Raw genomic sequence first — 22,831 nt, forward strand, 5'->3', positions numbered from 1 at the left:
TCCTTTTAAGCAGGAAAACTGTGAAACGGTATTTATTCCCGCAGCCTTACTTTCTTCATCACAAGCCCACTCGATTTGATCGCTTACAATATGGCGGACGTGGCTTTCAAGTAGATTCAAATATGGTGATCCAATAGCCACTCTACAGCACAGAACACCAACAGCACAGTCCCCTTTCTATATAGCTCGTTGCTACTTGTAGTTCCTCTTTACTCTCAGACGCAAATATATGAATATGTGGGTATAGACATTCTGTGACTATGAATGATGGAGTGGGAGAAATGTAAACATCTTTGGTAAACAGATGAGTTGTGGTGAATGCCGATATTGCTTTGGTGGTTCAGTGATTGAGAAGAGGTTTATTTTTTATTTTTTAAATGCGGTGTTATGAATGGTGTGTCCCCTAGTTTTTATATTGTGTTCCTTTTTGCCATTTAACGTTTGAACATAAGTTTTGAAAGTTTCTGGGGCGATATGTCACAGTCAGGTGATAAAAAACATGTTTGTGTTCTCTGTAATAGCAAATTGGAATCGAAGAAAGAGTTGCAGGAACACTTCAGGTAGGAATAAAGATTAATTTGTTGAAATTTTTAACGTTTGTGTTGTGTAGTGTTAGAGAATTTCACTGTTTTGGTCGTTTCGGAAGGTTTGGTTTTAATACAGTGATTATGAATGGAAGGTTAATTTTGTTATTCTCTTCTGTAATTCTTTATATTTTCACCATAATTTGTTTTGTTAACGCTTGAAATGGTACGTGTTTTTGATTAGGAATTTCTCACCTTTATGATTTGGACATAGTCATTAGGCCTACTGTGGCATTTACTCTCATATTTTTGTTGCAGAAAGCATGCTAATAAGGAAATTGATGGCAAAGGTCAGCCTGTGAAGAAAGGAACGCCTACAACGAATGATAAACAAGCTACTCCAGCAACTAAGATTAATTCTCCTGGTGGTAATTCTGCAAGTAATTTAGGATCTGTTGTATGTGATGTTTGTGATCAGCGGTTTAATTCCATTACTGTAGCTATTCAGCACAAGTTCAGAAAACATCCAGAAAGTGCATCAAAGCATTTTTGTCCATTTTGTGGAATGCAGTTTCCACTGAAAGTTAATCGCGACAAGCATGTTTTAGATCATCCATCAGAAGCCCCAAGCCGATTATTCCCATGTAATGATTGTGGAGTTGTGTTTTATAATGAAGAAGCTCGAAGTTATCACTCAAAGTCTACACATAAAAGGTGGGTGTGTATCCTTCTATAAGGTGTTTGTTTAGAAATTTTGGTAATTGTATTAACAACACTGATGTCTTGTGCTGACCTGATACCTCCACCCTGGCATCCTATCATACGGAGTGCTTTCAGGACCACCAACAAATGGAAAAATTTCTTGCGTGTCCATGTAGAGGAGAGGTGATGGCGGCAACTCCACTGATTGGCGTTGGAAAGGAAGTCATCAGATGATGACATGATTTCCTGGGTGTTTTAAATCCTCTGAATATGTAGGAACTAAAACTGTATCACATAATAATTAAATATCCCCACCTGTCCTAGTCTCTCTTAACTTTGGTTTTCAATGACATCTACAACCATTCAATGATCACGGTGTGGATTTCAGGATCGAAAGGTTACATAAATTCAGTGGAATTATTCACAGTCTTGTGACTATATCCCTGGTAAAATTTGGGACATAAAAACAGTAACATTATAAATTATTAGTTTTCACATACACATTTCCCTTGTTCATTAATGATCCCTGGAAGTGCTTAAATCTCAAACCTGTTTCCACCTTAAAGTAGCCAGCTCCAAGAGGAGGGATACATTAAAACTATATCCTGCGCACCTCAACATTAGTGCTATGGATCACCACTAGTATCGCAAACATCTATGTGCGGAATGACTGCCGTTTTTCTTTTTGTGCCCTTCTCGCAGATGACCTAATCGGATGGCCTTCTTACACATTGTTCAAAATCGTGTTGATTATCCTCCTATTCGATACTCAACATTACATCCACTTAAGATGAAATTACAATTTGTAAGAAATTTATCCGTCAGTACGGATCTAACGTGAGATTTATAGTCTGTAATTGGATAGTGCACAAGGCTGCCAATCTGTCTACTTGGAAACTAAGACATGTACTAAAGGACCTTTTTTCTTGCCATGCAGACAGTATGCGCCGCAGCTGTAGAACAAAGCTTCTCGAATCGAAGGGAGTGTAGCCCCAGATTGTAAGAAACCTAGTCTGGAATAAGGATGTATCAAGGAAGTATAAAGAGATGACGTACAAGATGTATTATGCACCCATATTGACTTGTGCGGCTGAGATCTGAACAATAACAAGTAGGGAGGAGGGTAGAATTCAAGCCGGTGAAATGAAATACATAAGAAGTATGATAGGAAAGGCAAGGAAAGATAGATTGAGAAACAAAGATGTGTGAAAGGAGATCGGAATGGAAAACCAATTAGAGAAATGATAGGAGTAAACTAAGAGGGTTTGGACATGTAAAGTTTTTTTTTTCTATTTTTTTGCCTGGTTCATGGTGTGGGTTACTGTAGTCACATCCTAGTTCGTGAACCATGGGCAACGGCTGAATGGCCTAGTAAGTGGTCCTGAGAGTCGGAATACCAGTTGCTGTGGAATGGGAGTGGGCATCTCGAACATATTCTGAGTCATGGCCCTCCTTGTGCTCAGGCGGCTAGGACTATACAATTCACCTGTGGTCCATAACCCGTTAGAGGAGAGATCCTCACTTGGACTATGTGCATGTAGGGTAGCATCCTGCTTCATGAATTTACCGAGCTCAGAACATTTTAAGCAAGCCTCGGACCTATGGGAGTAACCGAGTCCCACTCCCATTTGACAGGTGAGGGACTCCTTGGAAACAACTTGCCGAACGAAATGGAATTCGATGGGGAGCTATCAATATTAATGGGGCTTATGGAAGAAAGAAAGTAGAACTGGTTGAGTCTGCAAAGAGGATGCATCTGGATGTGGTAGGAGTAAGTGATATTCTGGTAAGGGGAGATAACGAGGAAGAAATAGGAGATTATAAAGTGTACTTGACGGGTGTTAGAAAGGAAGGGCACAGTCTGGGGTAGGGCTCTTTATGAGGAATACCATTGCACGCAACATAGTTTCTGTTAGGCATGTAAATGAGCGAATGATGTGGGTAGATTTGTCAGTTGGAGGAGTCGGGACTAGGATTGTCTCCATGTATTCACCATGTGAGGGTGCAGATGAGGATGAAGTTGACAAGTTTTATGAAGCATTGAGTGACATCGTGGTCAGGGTCAACAGCAAGGATAGAATAGTGCTAATGGGCGATTTCAATGCGAGAGTTAGGAATAGAACTGAAGGATACGAAAGGGTGATTGGTAAATGTGGGGAAGATATGGAAGCTAATGGGAATGGGAAGCGTTTGCTGGACTTCTGTGCTAGTACGGGTTTAGCAGTTACGAATACATTTTTCAAGCATAAGGCTATTCACCACGACACATGGGAGGCTAGGGGTACCAGATCCATAATATACTATATGTTAACCGACTCCATACCCTGGCGTTTTTGTCGTGCATCAGGATTTTCACTGTCCCAGTACAGACTGTTTTAATCATTCACATAACCACTCAGATGAAACTAAGCTTCATCACTTAAGGAAAAAAAAAAACAAGTGTGGGATCCACAGTTCCATCGTATAGGAGTTGTAAAATCCACCTGAAAACTTAGAATATGCATCAAGGTCAGTAGCACAATTTAATTTATGAACTGCAGATATTTTGTATGGATGAAACTTAATCATTTAAAGGCGTTTACAGGCAGAACATGTAGACATGCCACGTTCTGAAGACAGTTTCCGGATCCTTTTTTTTTTTTTCTTCGGACTTGGTTCCATCCTCACTCGGATATCTGGAAGCCGTTGTTCAGGGAGAGCTTGTTTAGGACTGCTTTTTCCTATCAGAAACAGCCTGTTTCTCCTCATTTCTTAACCAACTGCATTATTTTACTTTTCAGTGGCCAAGGAGCCTCCAAATAATGATGGTAAAATTTATATAAACATTTTTAATATGTCATTTTTAAAATATACATCTTAGCAAGAAATGTATGCTGCTCCCTAATGTATTGTGTCACTGTTTTTAAACTGACACATTGATGTAACCACACTCAATTGCAATGAACAGATGGTGTGGTACAGTGGCTTTGAGATGGCCTGATTTCCTGGTTAATTGCTAGATGCCCAGCCTGCAATTGTCTGCCAGGCGGCAGAGGCTGGGCGCAGCAGAATATGTGCATCACTAAGTTATGAACGCTCAATCAATCAGTCATCAGTGATCTGCATTTAGGGCTGTTGCCCAGGTGGCAGATTCCCTATCAATTGAGAACAAGGAAATAAGAATGAAGTACATGGATACAATTTGTGAAAAGTTTCAAACAATAAACATTAAGCAGTTTCAGGATATAGGCTAGAAAGAGAATGTGTGATATACAGGAATGCTGTAGTAGAGTGTCCTTTATTCAATCTGGATGTGGTAAGATCTTTGTGTGTTACCCTCCTTACAAAAAAAGAACATGTACCAATTCGACAGTGAACGTAAATGCTGAATGGTAAAACCAGTGTACAGTAATGCTGAAAATGCCATTATTTTCTACGTAGTGTAAATATCTATCAGATTAAAATATATGTGTGGTTATGTAACGTTATTCTCCGAGAAATGCCAAATTATTATTTTCTTGAAGTCACTGTATAGGCATCAATATTATGGATGAAGCCCTGGGTATCTCATACTTGCTGCAATACATATTCTGTTGGTCTACTTTGAGCTGGGACAGTGTGAAGAAGAAATCATCAAAGCAAGGACGTAAGTGCTGATTGGTTTTGTCAGTGGTTTCTCACCAGGCAGCTGCAATCCAAATTCCTGCCAAGAGATATTGGATTTTTGAAATGAAAAGGTATGCTTTTGAGGTTTGTATTCTATGTGAAACTGGAGGTCCTCATGCTGTGGTTCCAATATTAACGGTCACATAAAAGTACAAGCGTGCTTTTGCTTCCTTGAAATAAATCTTGATCTTAGGATCCTGATGTTATGCCACAAACTGATTCCTTGACTAGACCACTCACGAAAAACCTATCCCACTTGAAGGTCAGGAAAGCTCAATGGTTGATACCATTCCATGCACCAGTAACATTCGTTGTTAAGGAAAACCTTGTCCACAGGAGAAGGATGGAGAGTTTATTATCGACTGTTATGAAAATCATATGCCTCTGAACAGGAACATATATTGGAGGTAGGACTTACATTTCAGTCAAAGTTAACAAACGCTCAAAGATACTTTTAACTAACTGTATGAGCAGCAACAGAAAAAGAGTCGCAGGTTACAGAAGTTCGCTCTGTCTGTACTGAAAGAGAACTCCTTCGGAGTGTTAAGCCATTCAGGACAATTGTTCTTAAAGAATGCTTATTGATTCGCAATGCTACGCAAGTATCTAAAGAACACAAGGCTGGCATATTTGAGCACAGTCAAAGAAATTGTGTTTCATATTCTCAGTGAAAACGTTCATTGAAACATAACATTTTATTATTTCCAAATTAAGAAAGAGAAATTATATGAATGATAGTACCGTACTCACTTTCTTGCTATATGTTGCACATTCTGCATGTTACATATGTTCGATATTCTTCCCAACATTAAACTCAGATGTCTTGCTCCTTTCATTATAGTTTGTTTTTTGGTTTAGTTTTGCTTTTCAAAGACAAAGAGAACTTTGTGGTTAAGAAATATAGCAATATTTAAAAATTAAGAGGGTTCCTCCCATTCAATACAAAGATGTTAGTAATGTGAAAGAATCACATATTGTTCACATGAGGTACTAGTTTCGGCACCAGATATGTGCCATCATCAGCCACAAAGTCAAATCGGGCAAACATAATAAAACCCTAAAACAACTTTAAACACACTATAACATCTGCATGGATGAACATAAAATATGACCTTAAAACCACTTTAAAAACACACTATAACATTTGCACAGATGAAATAAAATATGGTAAATGATGAAGTTGCTTTCCACTTTAAAATCCGTTAAAATGATGACTCCGTTGTTGTATATCCATGGCGGTTTGTCCAGCTTATATATAACCTTAGTTTTCTAGAACTGTTGAATTATGCTGTGAGGTTATTATGCTGAACTTGGTTTACGTTTATTTTCCGGAACCAAACTACAGAACACACATAGTGTCAACTTCATATGACAATAAACCTCATTTTAACGGATTTTAAAGTGGAAAGCAACTTCATCATTTACCATATTTTATTTCATCTGTGCAAATGTTATAGTGTGTTTTTAAAGTGGTTTTAAGGTCATATTTTATGTTCATCCATGCAGATGTTATAGTGTGTTTAAAGTTGTTTTAGGGTTTTATTATGTTTGCCCGATTTGACTTTGTGGCTGATGATGGCACATATCTGGTGCCGAAACTAGTACCTCATGTGAACAATATGTGATTCTTTCACATTAATAAACATCTTTGTATTGAATAGGAGGAACCCTCTTAATTTTTAAATATTGTAATCCCACTTCAATACGGATCATGAAATTTCTAAATATTAAGAAATATAGCCCAAATAGGGAATGAATGTCTATGCATATGAGTCATCTTGAAAAATTGGAGTCATATAATGCAAATTAATGAAGATATTTTACCTAGGAGATTAGTCAACTTGTCTATTGAGAATAAAAGATGACTTATTTTAATGAAAGTGGTGTGGAAACAAATAGGTCACATTGTTAGCTGTGAATAGATGCTTGTGGAGGTGCTTAGTTTACAGAGATTTGCAGATTGAGTACAGTAAGAGTAGGTGTGTATGACTTTTTCTTTTTACTATTGATGATTTTAATGAAATGTTGTTTTGTCATTCCAGGATTGTGGCGCTGTTCAAACCTGTAGCCACCCCCCCTCCCAGCAAGAAGATAAAACTAAATAATGCAGGAGAAGCACAGTCAGTATATTACTGTCATTTGTGTGGGTTTGAGTATATTGTAAAATTTAATCTGCAGAAGCATCTGGAACGTCAACACACCGAGGAAGAACGCAGTTTAGTTCCTGAGTAAGTACCGGAAAATATGTTATTTGGAGACAATACTTATGTATAGAGAATGTGTTAAGAATCTCCTGGACAGATTGCATAACAAATCATAAAGTATTGTGGGGAGTCAGGAAGGACGTAGAAATTATTGAAACGGTGAAAAAAAATGTAATCTCTCAGACACATGATGAGACATCCTGAGAGGTTTGGATGCCTTCATTTAATACTTGAAGGGAAAGTAGCTGGCAGTTGTGGGTATGGAAGACCTTGGATGATGACCTGGCTAAAAATTTGGAGATTTGGTTCAAAACTACTATTACATTCTTATTAAATTGACTACTGAAATTTCCTTAGTTAATAAATTAAGTTGTTTTTACAGGAAATTAGAAGGGTTTACAGATATTAAGCCCGCTGTTTTATGTCCGATGACAAAAAATATCCTCGTTTTCAGAATCCACAGTACTTACTTCCACTTTCTTTTGCCCACAAGTTTAATGTCTACAAGCTTTGTGTCCAAATTTATAATCTCTACCATCATGTGAATCCTCTTAATCTATGTGCAGAGGCCTAAAGCTTTTCTAAAATATCTTAATTTTATGTCTATGAAATTATTTTTTATGTTGGATGAAATTCTAAAAGAATTCAATTATATTAGTTCCACCTATTCAGTATACTTCTGCCATTTATTTAATGGTCTGTTTAAAAGTTACATAGTTGTTTAAAATACCTTGGATATGTTTCGACCTAGCTTAGAGGTCATCATCAGCAAAATAACAAAGAGGAAAGATATACAACAAAAACAGAGATACATAAAAATCTGAGATAAAATACAGTCAACAAACGCAATGCAAGTTTATGTTAAAATGTATATACAGTAACTTCAATATTAAAAATATATTCAACAAGTACAATGGAAACTAAAAAATCTACATGGATTCAAAAATAGACAAAATAAATTGTGAGTGTGGGTCCAGCCGTCTTAAGTACAATATTAGTTGGCTGGAGGAAATACTTAAAGAATAGTGAAGACAGTCAGATCTTGTTCTAATCTGTCATGTTTCTGGAAAACAGAGTGAAGTTTTTAAAAGATCCCTTGTATTGAATCACAGAGAACACAAGTACAGCCAGGATCTGAAAATGGAAATAAAAAGCCGAGTATGAGAACGAAAAATGAGATAGAGGTTAAAGATACTATGAGAAGTCTCAAAATATTACTCACGGCTTCTTTCTTCCAGCCCTATGCTTGTGTAGATCAGGTTGGGTCGGTGTTGACCTGCACACTGACTGGTATCCGTTCCGATGTTGTGTTTGGTGGGAGAAACGGCGGGTGAGGGGAGGGAGAGTGAGTGGGAAGTATGGGAGGACGGACCAGTAATGTGTTTTGTGACAGATTTAATTGAGCTTGGCTTAAAATTTTTCTCGATTATTGTGTCAACCAGGATGTTTGTATTTTCTTGAATTTCGTTAAGATTGTAGATGGGATTTGATTTTTTATCGAAGTTTGTATAAATGTTCTTCAGACTGTTTAATAAAGTTCCCGTTTTGGTTACATGTAGGATATTTAGATTTTTATATATGGTGGAGAATGAGTGAATGTGATCTTTCATCCGCTACAAAGAACATGTTAATGCGGCTGAATACAATAGATGGTCACGAAGATTTCTATTGCGACACAAAAGTTTTCATCAGCGTAAATCGCATGTGCGGGATAGGCTGCCTCAAAAATAAAAACCCTTATAAATTTAAATTTTTCAAACACATTTCAAAATTACAATACAGTTTAGTTCAATAATTATTCTTTGGAGTTCATATTCTTCATAGGTCTAAATTTTAAATCTTAATAATAGTAGTAGTAATTTTGTCCATAATTAACCTTCCTTTCCAGTCCAAATCAAAATTTTACATTCTTCCTAGATCGAAACTTCTTGATGTCTCTGAATTAAATTAAAAAAAAAAAATATTACAATAAATTTTAGAACATAAAATAAATTTTTCCATCCTTTCTTGAAAACACAGATCACATCATTTCTCCGTCCTTTCTTGGAAACACAGGTCACAAATTCGGACCTTCAAAAACTCTTGTGTACGCCAGTGAAAACTCTCTCCTCCTCAGCCCCAAAGAAACTCAATCATAATCGGTTCTCAGAAATGATTAAAGGCATCATGTATAAAAATTATGCTATTCCTCTGGTGACATTAAATGCCACCATTATCCCGTTCAGTAAGGAAGTGAAGAACCTAGGTATGACCGTGACTGAAACTCTTGATTGGTCTGCACACGTAAGAAATACATGTAGAAAGATGTACATGACGCTACACACTCTGAAACGACATAAGGACATTTTGCCACAAGACGTAAAGATAAAACTTCTCCAAACTTTGATACTACCAATACTTGACTACTGCAACATTTTCCTTGTTGATGCGTCCCTTGAATAAACTATGAAACTTCAATGAGCATTGAACTCTGGTCTTCGATTTGTTTTTGACCCCTAACTACACATTTCTTTCCTGGCTGAAACCCGAGAGCCGACGGAAATTCCATATACTTACGTTGATATATCGAACTCAGAAGGAAAATCTACCCAAATACATTTCTTCAAAATTCCATTTATCATCCTCATTCCATAATTGTAACACAAGATCTGGCACTTTTCTCGCTATTCCCATCAACCACTCTTCAATGTATAATAGATCCTTCGTTGTGGCTGGGTCATGACTTTGGAATTCACTCCTGGCTGCTGTCAGGAACTCCAACTCAATATCAAAATTTAAGACTGCATGTAGGGATTACCTGTTGAATACCGCTGATTGTTTTGTGTGTATTGTGACATGATTTGTTGTGTAATTATTATTATTATTATTATTATTATTATTATTATTATTATTATTATTTTTATTATAGTGCAAATGTATTATCCGCACACTTTATGTTGGTGCATTTACACACTAGTGCTGAATCGGTCGACCTCGGCGATCTTCGAGATTCATACTGGCAACCTTTGAAACACAAACTATGAATCGCTTAAGCATCGTTGTGCGACATCTGGCGTACACTTTATGTACTAGTACTGTTGTTGTTTACACAACAAAGCCAAAGTATAGAATTCATGCTAGGAACAAGATTCGCATCGAGAAATGTTTTATAATGTTATATAATGTGTATGTGACATAGTTGTTGGCTTAAGATGATAACGGTTTAGAAACTTCGTATCGATCGATCATATTCTCGATTCAATTCAGATTTCATTTTCCTTCGGTTGGTAGCACTATCGATACCGGGACACCTCCGTCCTTACTCCTCACCCCCGTACACAAATGCACCAACATAAAGTGTGCGGACTATACATAGATCTTACTCATGTACATAGATCACTTTTTATGGCCATACTTATATTTCCATTTACTTTATTATGTATTGTGTTCTCTTTATGCATTGCTTATATTTTTCAGTTTGTATCTTACTTTTTCATTATGACTTTGTCTCTTTCTTTTTACCTTTATGCTTCAGATTTATTTTATCCTATTTGTTGAACTTTGGTTTCTTTCTTCGTCATATGTTATCCAAATCTGTAAATTTAGCTTATCTCTGATTTTATAATAGAATAGTACATTTCTTTTATATATGTATTATCTGTAAATTATGTGGTTAAGTGTTAGATAGGGCCACTGCTAGAGCCTAAAAATGAATAAATACTACTACTTCTTATTCCACTTGTATATTATTTTTCAGTGATCTTATAAGGTGTACTACCTGTGATGCATTATTCTACAGTAAGAAAGCCTATGACAATCACAATATGTACCATAAACCAGAGGATTTGTATGTAACCAGTGAAGAACAGAGGTATGACAGTAGTTTACATTAATTTCATGTCTGGAAGTATGTTTTTCTTTCACAGGTACTAAAAATTTTAAATTTTTATTGATATTGTAATTATTTCCCGTAACATAATTATGAATGAAATTCATTGATAATAACTGTTGTAATCCTTACTGTTCTCTTGTTTATTGTTTGATGCAGTTACTGATTGCAATCATTTGGCAGGTATCTTACTCAAATTTGATGACTATCCTATTACTTGGTAAAATTATTTTATTTTTCCATCCCTTCCGGTTGAATTTCATCCTCTTCTGCTGCTTATGACTCTTGGTTTATTTACTATTCTCTCAAGTTCTTTAAGAATGAATTTATTATTTTATCATTGTCGGAATGTTCTTCCAATTTTCAGTGCAGTACTGTCTGAAATGGCAGTACCTCTAAAAGACCTGCCAGTTACTACATTCTACACTGTAAAGTTATATCTGGAAATCCAGTGGTCTGACCACCAAACAACTATACCTAGTGAAGTTCCAAGCTTCAATTTTTTTCAATTTTTCAATATAAGTTTGGTAGTTATTATGAGTATTACATTACTTGTGCTGTCTCATTATATACAGTGTGTGCCAATAAAATGAATACACACTTTAACAGGAGATGTCTATTTAATATATTACAAAGCTGGACTGAGAAACAACAGCAATGTGTAGTATGATACTCTGTAAACATGTAAACTGTATTTTTAGGAAGGTATATGTATAAAATCAGGCATTTACTTCATGTCAAATAAATTAATGTGAAATTCAATTCGTGCATGGGTATTTCCTCTGCTGTGTGCTGTACACCGTTGTTGAAGTTCAGCAGCAGTGGAGACGTGTGTACAGAATAGAACTGCCAACGCGAGTGACAATTGCACGCATTCGAGACAAATTGGAGGCTCATGGTGCCATATGCGATGTTCACAAGGGCAGATCTGGGAGACCTCACACAGCAACAAGCTCTGCGTCCTTGGCTTTGGTTTTAGAACACTTTGAGTACTCACCGCAGAAATCTACATGAGATTTGGATTGGCAGAACCAGCGTACACCGTATTATTAAAACAGCAAAGTGTCATATGTACGCCAACCTACTCATAATCTAACTCTTGTAAAACCTTCAGTTATTATGTTTAATATATTTTAATTATCTTTTATTAAATAATAAGTATGACTATACCCTCTAAATATGTATTACACATTTGTATAACCTCAAATATGTATTGTTAATATATTTAAATTATATTTTATTAGTGTTAAGTATGACCATATTCTGTAAATATGTATTGTACATTTGTATAACCTCAAAATCTGTGTAGTCAAAAACTGTAGAAAACTCTGTAATATTCGTATATTGGGTATAATCCATTATCATTTTGTTACATATGGAGGTTTCTGGATACTTACAGTAATGATTTATTATCCAAATACATGTAGAAACATTAGGAATGTTGTAGGCGTGTCCATGTGTGTTTATAAACGGTAATTGGATATTCGAGTTTGATCTACTACAATCAAGAGGCTGGTCGATTGATTGTTCCTTATGTGTTCCATTTAGACTGTTGCAACTTCGTTGCAAGAACATTTCCAGAAGTCGATATTTCCAGACTGTTTGTCGAACAGTATATATATCGAGCTGACAGGCCGACAGTCAGTCAGTGTTGGGCTCGGAGTCAGTGTTAGACTCCATGGTGAAGTCAGTTAGTCAGTCAATGAGACACATTGGTGTTCTGTAGTGAGTCAGTGTCAGAGAGAGACAGTGCAGTAAGAGAATGTAGAGTATGGGTTAGAGTGAGTTGATATCTGTATTTGTCAGAATTAACTTCAGTGAGAGGGTAGTCAGTCTTGCCTTGTGATGGCAAAGTGAATAATCAGTGTGTGGACTGTTGATATCTGTACTGACAGAATCAGTAGTAAATTGCTTCAGTGTATTGCCCTTAATAGTGTAGTGTTATGTATAATTGTGTGTTGTTAAGGAATAGATGTAGCAGCAGTAAAGTGGTTTCATGTAAGGAAGTGAATGTATTTCTTGTGATGTTCATCTACACCAAAATAAAATTGCATTGAGAAGAAAAAAAGTTGAAAGTTTTCATCCTTTGCATGCATTAAATGAAGATGATCCTAATAGGAGAATGTAGTATTGTGAGTGATTTTGGAACATGGTGCAAGAGGATGAGGCCTTCATAGGGAAGTTGCTTGGTCCAGTGAGGCACAAGTTAAGTTAAACAGAACTGTTAACCAGCATAACTGCTTCTACTGCTGTGCAAACAATCCACATGTTTATGTGGAAAAGGCTGTTAATTTACCTGAATTAATGTTTGGTGTGGGTTGTCATCTAGGGGTCTAATTGAACCATTCTTTTTTGAAGGAACACTAACTGCCCAAGTGTACCTGAACATGATACGCACATCCGTCTTACTCGCCATTCGCAGACTCTATGGAAATAAGAAATTTTTACTTCCAAGAGGATGGTGCACCGCCACATTACCACCGAGATGTCCATGTGTACATTGATAACAATTTTCTAGGACACTGGATAGGACAAAGAGGTCCGATTGAGGTCCATTGCGTACTCCGGATCTAACTCCATTGGACTTCTATCTATGGGGAACTCTTAAGAATGTATACCGTAGAAAACCAGTTACACTGGCAGCACTTCGGGAAGAAATTGAAATGGCAAGTGCTGCAATCACTAAGGACACTTTGGTAAACGTTACTCGATCAGTAGTTAAACGTACTCAGAAGTGTATTCGATGCCAGTGGTGGGCATTTTGAGCAACTGTTGTAACTGTAAAAGTCGAAGATGATTATTGTTGCTCATCATTTTCTGTTCATGTGAATTCAGCTTTGTTATGTTAACACAGTTTTTTTCTTTGCTTGAAATGTGTGTACATTTTATTGGCACCCTCTATACTTTTATTATCTTATAATACATTCTTTTCCAGTGTTGTGAAGATGTGCGACTCCTTGTTTCAGGCTTCAGACTGTAAGTCGAGTCGACCAGGATTTTGATATCCGTCGCGTCCAGTCTCCTGCTGAGAAATATATCCCTGTTTACCGGCCACGACCTCACTCAGAGAAAAAGACTGGTTTGAAATGAAAAATAGCATGCATTCTGTAATGGGTATTTTTTTATCTGATGGAGAGATACAAGAAAGACTGAGGTTGTGAAGGAAAACCACAGTCTGAAATGAATTGAAATTAATTCAGAAAGTGAAAGGTGGAACAATGTCATTCTGCTGCAATAGTTGAATTGATTTATCAGTTTTGTAAACAGTCATCATCACTGTGTTGTACAGCAAGACATCAGAATATGTTCTTGATTAACGTAGGGTAATTCTGTATGTTTGAACTTACTTTAACAAATATGGATCCGTTAATCTTTAGCCTTTATTAGCATTTTTCATTTAATTTAATACTGCACAGTATTTGCTGGACTATGGCCACTTCTAGATGATAGACACAGCTGTATGGTGGTGAGTTTTTCTGAATTTGTTTGAGAGTTGTGATGGTCATGCAAGTAAGTTATATGTTAAAAGCTGAAGTAGTCCTGAGGTCGGATACTTCTGTTCTTTTAAATGGAAATGTATTCACAGGATGGAGATGGTGGAGATCATTTTGAGTAACTTTGCTGACAGGTACATGTTTAATTGAAACTTATCTAGACTATGTTATTACAGAGTGAAATATTTTTGAATCTGTTCTTTCCAGTGTTACATTGCTATGGCCCCAAATGTAGGGAGAGTTTCCAGTGATCAGCATGTTAAATCATATTGTACACTGCCTTGAACACATTACATTGCACTGTAGAAAATTATGCATTAATACTAGCAGGACGTGTGAGAGAATTGTAATTAGAATTAGTTAATAATATATTCAGACTGTTATTATTTACTTGTGCTTTAGTGTGTTATGTAAGCATATGTGGTTATATTTAAGTCCATTATTTTACTGTTTCATTCTTAATTTTTCTTATTCAAGATGATTGAACTTTGTGATTTAATATGTTAAGCATACTTTATGAATGTTCTACAGCTACCTTCTTTAGATTCAGTAGATTACTCCAAAGAAAAAATGAACACAGCTTTCATGTTTGTACATTTAGGTGTAATGAATTGTGTGTAAGTTTATGTGCAAATGCATTTTTTTAAATGTCTAGAAGTGGGAAGGTTATTGCTGTCATCTGCTTGAAGAGAAGGGTGTAACTGAGGTTCATTATGGTTTCATGTCTGCTTTTGATGTCAGCAATAGCAGACAAGGCTATGATTGAATAAATGTGTGACATTTTTGTAAAAGTATGACGTGTATAGCATGTATTATAGATATTATTTTCAGGTGTTATCCGTAGTTTTATAGAAACATTATGTTTTGTGTGGGAAATGAGGCATGTCCGTTGTGTAGAGAGAGCTTTTTGTGTGAGGAAGTTTTTTATATTTATTTCGGTCTTTATGTATCAATAGTTTAAATGGCTATGTGGTAGTATCTGTTAACAGAAATAGATACATAGACGTTTGGTGATTGCTGTTAATAAAAAGAACAGTGGACTTGAATTTCCGAAGCTTATGGAGCTTCTAGAAGCAACATTCATCTTTGGAACAAATAAACATGTCCTTCGAGTGAAATAATTTGGTATACTTTTTTTATAAAATAAAAAAGAACATTCTTTCAGAATGGTTTTCACCATTAACTTTCTAGTCATGAAACTATAACGCATATACCCTTGCTCGAAATATGTATTATAGTAATCATTCTCCTTTGTTTTATTACCTTCAGTTTGATGGTTTAAAGATTTATTATATAAGTAGGTTATGTGTTATTTGTCAGTATAGTGCTTTAAAAGAATTATTGATCTAAGAAGCATTAGTGCATGACAGTGATTATGTGTAGTGAGAAATCGAGAGTCGGAAAAAATGACAGTATGTTCTATGAAATGGTGAGAATGTGTGAGAAAATCATAATGACAACAGTTGCAATAGATTCTGTGAGAGAAATTTTGAGATATCAGAAAAGTATTATTGATTGAAAATAGGCCAAGTATTTGAAAAGAAGGCTGAAATGTTTGTCGAGCTAGATGAGAAAATCTTGATTCATTGCTGAAAATTCAGTGAAAGAGCTAAAGAGGGTCGATATAATGATTTTCAGGAGCATTATTTCATTTTTAACTGATGTTTTCTCTGAGTTAATAATATCAGTTTGATGGTGTAAATAATGATCAAAATGTTGGATGTATTCTAATGGTGATATATTGTATAATTTATGTACATTGTATCAGTTTACTATGATTTGTGAGAATATTACAATAATTCAGTATGTATGTATACACATTTATAAAAATTCTTAGCATGTGTCCTAAGCATTATTTTGTGTAGCCTGGTTAGATAGTATAGTCCATTACAAAAACTTCCTGTAACTACATGGAATAATCTGCTGCATTGTAGAGTGAGCTTCTCTCATCGGTTGGCCGGCAGGCGTGCCCAGCTGCCTCCCGTTAACTCATCACGCCCCGCTCTGCGGCATAGCAACAAGGGTAGCACTTTGTTCACTTTATCTGTGCATGACATAAGATAACAATTAAAATTAAGAAAATTATACAATTACCTTGTATGGTTTCCATTTTAACATTTTTGTAGCCCGCCATGCTAAGCTCTTCGAAACCCGGCTTCTTGTCCATGTCATCTTAGGGATTTTGTAGGCATATGTTCTAATCTTTCTGTGATTTCATTTAATTTTTCCTTTTTAAGTACACTTTTTTAGCACTTCGCTTCTTATCAAGTAAAGAACCAGTTCCTCTCAATTTGTTTACAAGTTTCTGCTCAGTCTCTCTTTGTAGAGGACTTACACCTCAAAATTTTATTACAAACCGCCTAACAACTTCCCTGCAAGACTGTGTTTTCTCATAATTATCATACATAAATACCCTTTCCTCTATCGTGTACACATATTGAGGCATTATGTGAATTATACCCCAAAGTAATATTAGGAGCGACAGATCAACACTTGATGATATAGATGTTGATTCCCATGGAATCTGAAATATTTGTCTCGAATGAGTAAATTTATAATACCAATATAAATGGTCCGTTATTGGACATTATAAATTTTCCAGCTAACTCATTCCTGGTTTCCAGCGTTTCGCCCTCATGTGCTAGGTTGGGCTCATCCATTGGTACCTAGCACACCTACCAAGACGCTGGCTAGTGCATACCGTAGAGGCCACTGCGTAGGCTACTTGGAGCCACCGGCAGTGCCAATGCACTATGAGAGACTTTGTCTCTTTACCAAAAATTGATGCCTGCTTGGCCATCAGATGATATAGATGTTGATTCCCATAGGGAATCTGAAATATTTGTCCCGAATGAGTAAATTTATAATACCAATATAAATGGCCCGCTATTGGACATTATAAATTTTCCAGCTAACTCATTCCTGGTTGCCAGCGTTTCGCCCTCATGTGCTAGGTTGGGCTCATTGATTGGTACCTAGCACACCTACCAAGACGCTGGCTAGTGCATACATAGCACATGAGGGCGAAACGCTGGCAACCAGGAATGAGTTAGCAGGAAAATTTATAATGTCCAATAACGGACCATTTATATTGGTATTATAGATCAACACTTAATACACGTTTTAAGCACAGACCTGAACAGCAAAGTGCGGACATTCCCGTGCTGTTGCTGAGCTGTGTAACGGGAGGCAGAAAAGCTGGGCACGCCTGCTGGCAAACCGATGAAAGAAACTCACTGTATAATTCATACTCCCTAATTCTAGGAGGAGAAATTACTGGTAGCTTTATTTTTTCTTTCATTTACAAGAAATGAAGCCTACATTTCTTAAGTTATCTGATCAATGTCTGGATTTGCTATCATCTATATACAGTGAAACCTCGATTCTCCGTTTTTCGAGGGACCATGAAAATAAAACGTACAACACGGGAAAACGGAAAATCCGGGAATGAATGAAAACCATCAACAATTTGGCTAAACATCACAAAAATGAAATACGTATAATTATAATCTTACAAAAACTCCTAAACCAAACCAAACTACAGCCCCAGTGGGACTTTGCCTGCCAAGCGACCGCTGCTCAGCCCGAAGGCCTGCAGATTACGAGGTGCGCATGGTCAGTGCGACGAATCCTCTCGGCCGATATTCCTGGCTCTCTAGATCGGGGTCACCATCTCACAATTAGATAGCTCCACAATTAAAGGTAATCACGTAGGCTGAGTGGACCTGGAACCAGACTTATATCCAGGTAAAATTGCCTGACCTGGTCGCAATCGAACCCGGGTCCTGAATGAGAGGCAGGCATGTCAGACCGCGAAACTGCATTAATTACCGGTACGCGAGTTCAAAATCTCTATACTTTATATTCAGTTTTACAGGGGAATCTTCGTCAGTTTCCTGTGAAAACTTTTTCAGTTCAGCAACTTTGATTACGCTAGCCAAACGACAATCGACCACAAGTAGTTTTTAATTCTCTCATCTAATAAAATGAAGCACATTAGATACAAAAGCACCCAAAATGATGGCGAAATCCCTTCATTTCTTAATCTTTCATTGTAATTTGGTCTCCAGTATTCGGGAGATAGTAGGTTCGAACCCCACTGTCGGCAGCCCTGAAAATGGTTTTCCGTGGTTTCCCATTTTCACACCAGGCAAATGCTGGGGCTGTACCTTAATTAAGGCCACGGCCGCTTCCTTCCTACTCCTAGCCCTTTCCTGTCCCATCGTCGCCGTAAGGCCTATCTGTGTCGGTGCGACGTAAAACAACTAGCAAAAAATTTGGTCTCCGGTATACGGGTATACTGTTCGTAGTCAGTTTCTGGAAATCTCGTACTGCGCAAATTAGGCCTACATCGACTTTTAAAGGTTATGTTGAACTCGAAAACATGGTTTCGAATGTATCTATTCTTAAAAGTTCTCGAATGCATTATATTCAGTTCTGCCCGTCATAAATTCAATCAAATTGGAAAGATAAAAGAAATATCAAAACTTCAGAAATTACGGTTATTCGTGACTTTGAGGTCATCTGGAAAGTGCGCTCGCTGCACGTCAGTACGAGCAAATACAGTAGAGACAATACACGACACTGAGCGAGATATCGAGGGACAGCTATTGGAGCTCACTCTAGCGGATAGACCTGAACGGTACTGATTCTGTCATAAGAGCACGTGTATTTTTGTGTGAAATTTTTGGTGTTATTCATGCGTTTTCAGTGAGTTGACATAATTAAATAGTAGCATGTGTCATTCCTTGATATCTCCTCTCAACATGAGGGGAAAGGTATGATCTGTGTTTGGCTGCAGTAATTACGAAGTAGAGAAAAATGTGCGCTCGTTCTTCAGGTTCCCTCGTGACAAGAACATGTAAGTAATATTGTGTTTGCATATATATTCTTCCAGTGACAGAGATTTTTATAGTACTTCATAATCCTCTAACCTGCTCGACCCATGTTTTAACGGGCTTAAAATATAATACGCATATTTTATTGTATAGTGCAGCAGTTAACCTTCAATACCGATGTGTTGTTGTAGGTGTGATCTGTGGGATTTGAAATGTCCAGAAGCGATTTGGATAAAGTGTACAAGAAAGAAGGGACGTTACGCTTGTATAAGAATTATAAGATCTGTTCAGATCATTTCCAGGCCAGCGACTTTAAAAATCCTCGACTATACAGCCAAGGGTATGTTACATTTTTACTCTAATTGTACGTAAATATTCCTCAAAGCATCACTATCGACAACATTTTCAAACTTTTCTTTCTTTTATCCCTCTTCTCAGATTAAATCCGGGATTTTATAGATTTTCTTTCTGTTAGTAGGCTTCATGTTAAGAGGAAAATTGTCCAGCTATTAAATGTTAATTCATTGCATCATATGTGTAAGGAATGTGCCGATATTTTTATTGACAAATGTCTTAATGAGGAAAAAAGACAAATCCAACCGTAAGATTTCAGGCAGGTATGCTAAAGCTAAAAAAGTAATGCATAAATGAAAGATCAAGCCATTTCACAGCAGTCCATTTCACACCTTGTTTATATGTCTAATTTCAGTCTTTGAATAATAACCTTTTAAATAATTCTTCATTCATTTATCCAGAATTGCTTTAGCAACTTCGAAGTTAATATATCAATACCACTGTCTTTCTAGACGTAATTTATTTATCCATTTCCGTATATACATTTCCATTGATATTTGAATTTAGTGCGATTTGTTCAGGTCAAGTCACTAGGAGCGCCACCGTCGAATTGTCTCCCATTTTAGCAAGGCGAAATCCGTAAGTGTCGTGTATTGTCTCTACTGTATTTGGTACGAGTTGGAAATGGTACCAACCATTTAAATTTAACGTGCGCAAATAAAATGACTGCAGTTTGTGGTATTTTGACACGAAAACGTAAAATTCCCAGTCTTACATTAGGACCTAAACAGTTAATAGGCAATCCCAAGACCTCCCATGACGTTCTTTTTTAATGTAAGGTGTAACATCTGTTCTGGTCTCGCTAACATAATCATGTACGATAATATCAAAAATACTGAATTTGTGTTAGGAAGGAACAGTTTCGATTCTTGCCTGAAAGCCCAGTTACTGTACAGTGCCCTGAGCAAAGTGCCGAAAACCTGTTCGGCAGTACGATCGAAAAAATGTAAAAATATAATCATCTAACCCTGGACATAATATGGACGTTTTATAAGTGTGAACATTTGACGAAACTCGTTCCGCCTTCAAGCAAAGCTATCGAAATGCGCCGCGTCTCCTTGCAATTGTTGTGGCCACTCTTTGCTGTATGATTTTCCGAGATTCCCTAAACAATACCACCCGAATGCGATGCTAAGATGGACCCTTATACAAGTTCACCGCCGATCGCTTTTCCGTACCGGTTACAGTACTTGCTTTAATCATCGCAATGACGGGGCGTTAATGCCAAGATCCATAAATATGCCATAGCCGTCCTTTCGTGAGATACAGTTTATTAAAAAACGATTGATCAAGGATTTAGCGTTGACGGGACTGGAATTTCTGGACGGTTGATCCGGGAAATCGTTTCTTCGAGGAACGGATAATGCGGGACTTTTACAACGTGATTTAATTATGATGCTCGCAGGACCACGTAATTTGAACGCATATTCCGGGAAAACGTATTTTCCGGGAACGGATAATCGAGGTCCCACTGTATATCAAATGCTAATGTGTATGTTTCATAAACTCCCTCTTAAACCAGAGGGAGTTAAAAGGTGTGGTTTGTACCAAAATCTTCCAAATGCCTCAATAGTACAGGAAAAATCTTGCATTACTTGAAAAGTCAACGGAAATATATTTTATTTTCAAGATGAAATAAAATAAAATCACTAAATGACCATTCCAATAATGATCATTGTCTGGATTTGCTATTGTCTGTATAAAATGCTAACATGTAATGAATTATGATTTCTTTCTTGGATGTTCTTTTCTATTTTGTTTGTCGCACACCAGTTTTTAAGGAATTTTGGTGTAGCACCACGAGTTCCTAGGAATAAACCAGTCACAGTTATCTGTTTAAAACCATAATTGAAAGTTTTCGTTTTACAGTTTGGCCCTAATTAAGGTACAGTACCAGCATTTGCATGTTATGAAAATGGAGAAAACACAGGGAAACCATTTTCAGTGCTGCTGACAGTTGGTTCGAACCCACTATCTCCCAAACGCAAGCTCAAACCTGTGCGCCCCTAACCACACGGCCAACTCACTTTGTGCCATTATTATTATTATTATTATTATAGTTTTCTCTCCTTTTGATTTAATTTCACATATGGATAATCTTGTGTTTTTGGGTTATGTCCTTGTTGCCTTATGTGTCCCATTTTATATTATTTAAACTATGTTTAGTGTATTCATTTGTCATATAATTCATGTTTTAAATAGACACATTATTAATGAATATTGAGTTTTGAGACCCAATATTCTTTCAAATTATGCTGTGTGAAAGAGAAAATCAGCAGGAGTACCTTGCATTTCGCGAAGACATGGCTATGCTCAGAAGTGAACTGTGACCAAAGAGTTGAAAGTTTGTTCCTCTCAGTCGGCATAATCCCTATAAATTGTCATGTTTGTAATTCTTAACTATAAAAGCATAAGTCTAAACAAACTGTTTTTAAGCTTACATGATTCAATCACCACCAATACAATCCAGGGTGGACTGCCAGAGATACAGTTACAGGCAGTCTTCTTATAATTTCTGCAGCCAGCCCTACTACATCCTCTTATTCACTCTTTTCCCAGACTAGCTTGTATTTAGATGACTGTATGTCAGGCCTTTTCCCGTTTCTCTATGGGGTCAGATATGAAGTGAATTGAATCTTGGTTGCGAGTTTTTATGACTAGATGCCCTTACCGATGTCAGCCTCATCAGAGGGGTCAATTAATAAAATAAATGATATGATATACGATTGTAGGAAGAGAGAGGTTGAAAACCGATGCCGGCACATAGTCTACTCCTGTCGAATAGCACCAGGGGGTCTGCTCAGAGCTTGTTTTAAGGGGGAGACCAACTAATTAACCATACTCTCCTGGTCCAACACCATATGTGCAGAATCACTTTCGATCTTTCTTATAACATGGCGAGCCTATCTGCGAATATTTAGCTTGATGAATTTCACGATTTCAACAACAATGAACAATCGATAAATCTCATTATTAGCTTTTGGCACCAGTTACCTCTTACAAACAGTGCAACATAGAATGACCACAAGAACTTGCGCTTGAAACTTGCAGGCCGCACTTCATTAGATTTTTATTACAACCAGGTCTCTGCTCCATATACTAATGCTGATCTTATCAAGATGTTGGTATAGAATTTTTTAGTGTTTCTACACAAAAGTTTTGATTTAGTATACTTTATGAGATGATAACAACATGTTAATAG

At 36.8% G+C, this 22,831-nt stretch overlaps 1 protein-coding gene across 1 annotated transcript; it reads left to right on the forward strand.

The window, feature by feature from the left end:
- Positions 1-289: 289 nt before the first annotated feature.
- On the forward strand, positions 290-16,280 carry LOC136856994 (zinc finger protein 615). Its single transcript, XM_067135317.2, has 5 exons — positions 290-560; positions 843-1,238; positions 6,914-7,099; positions 10,812-10,925; positions 13,910-16,280. The coding sequence occupies exons 1-5, from the start codon at positions 475-477 to the stop codon at positions 14,031-14,033; spliced, it is 906 nt and encodes a 301-aa protein (XP_066991418.1). The 5' UTR covers positions 290-474; the 3' UTR covers positions 14,034-16,280.
- Positions 16,281-22,831: the final 6,551 nt, after the last annotated feature.

This window comes from Anabrus simplex, chromosome 1 (assembly GCF_040414725.1).
Source record: "Anabrus simplex isolate iqAnaSimp1 chromosome 1, ASM4041472v1, whole genome shotgun sequence".
Taxonomy (NCBI): domain Eukaryota; kingdom Metazoa; phylum Arthropoda; class Insecta; order Orthoptera; family Tettigoniidae; genus Anabrus; species Anabrus simplex.

Bases quoted from the DNA above. Each gene is read 5' to 3' on its own strand.
- LOC136856994 (XM_067135317.2), top strand. From the start codon at position 475: ATGTCACAGTCAGGTGATAAAAAACATGTTTGTGTTCTCTGTAATAGC. The intron at 1,239-6,913 runs GTGGGTGTGTAT...TTGTCATTCCAG, and splicing joins TCAAAGTCTACACATAAAAG to GATTGTGGCGCTGTTCAAAC. The intron at 7,100-10,811 runs GTAAGTACCGGA...ATTATTTTTCAG, and splicing joins GAACGCAGTTTAGTTCCTGA to TGATCTTATAAGGTGTACTA.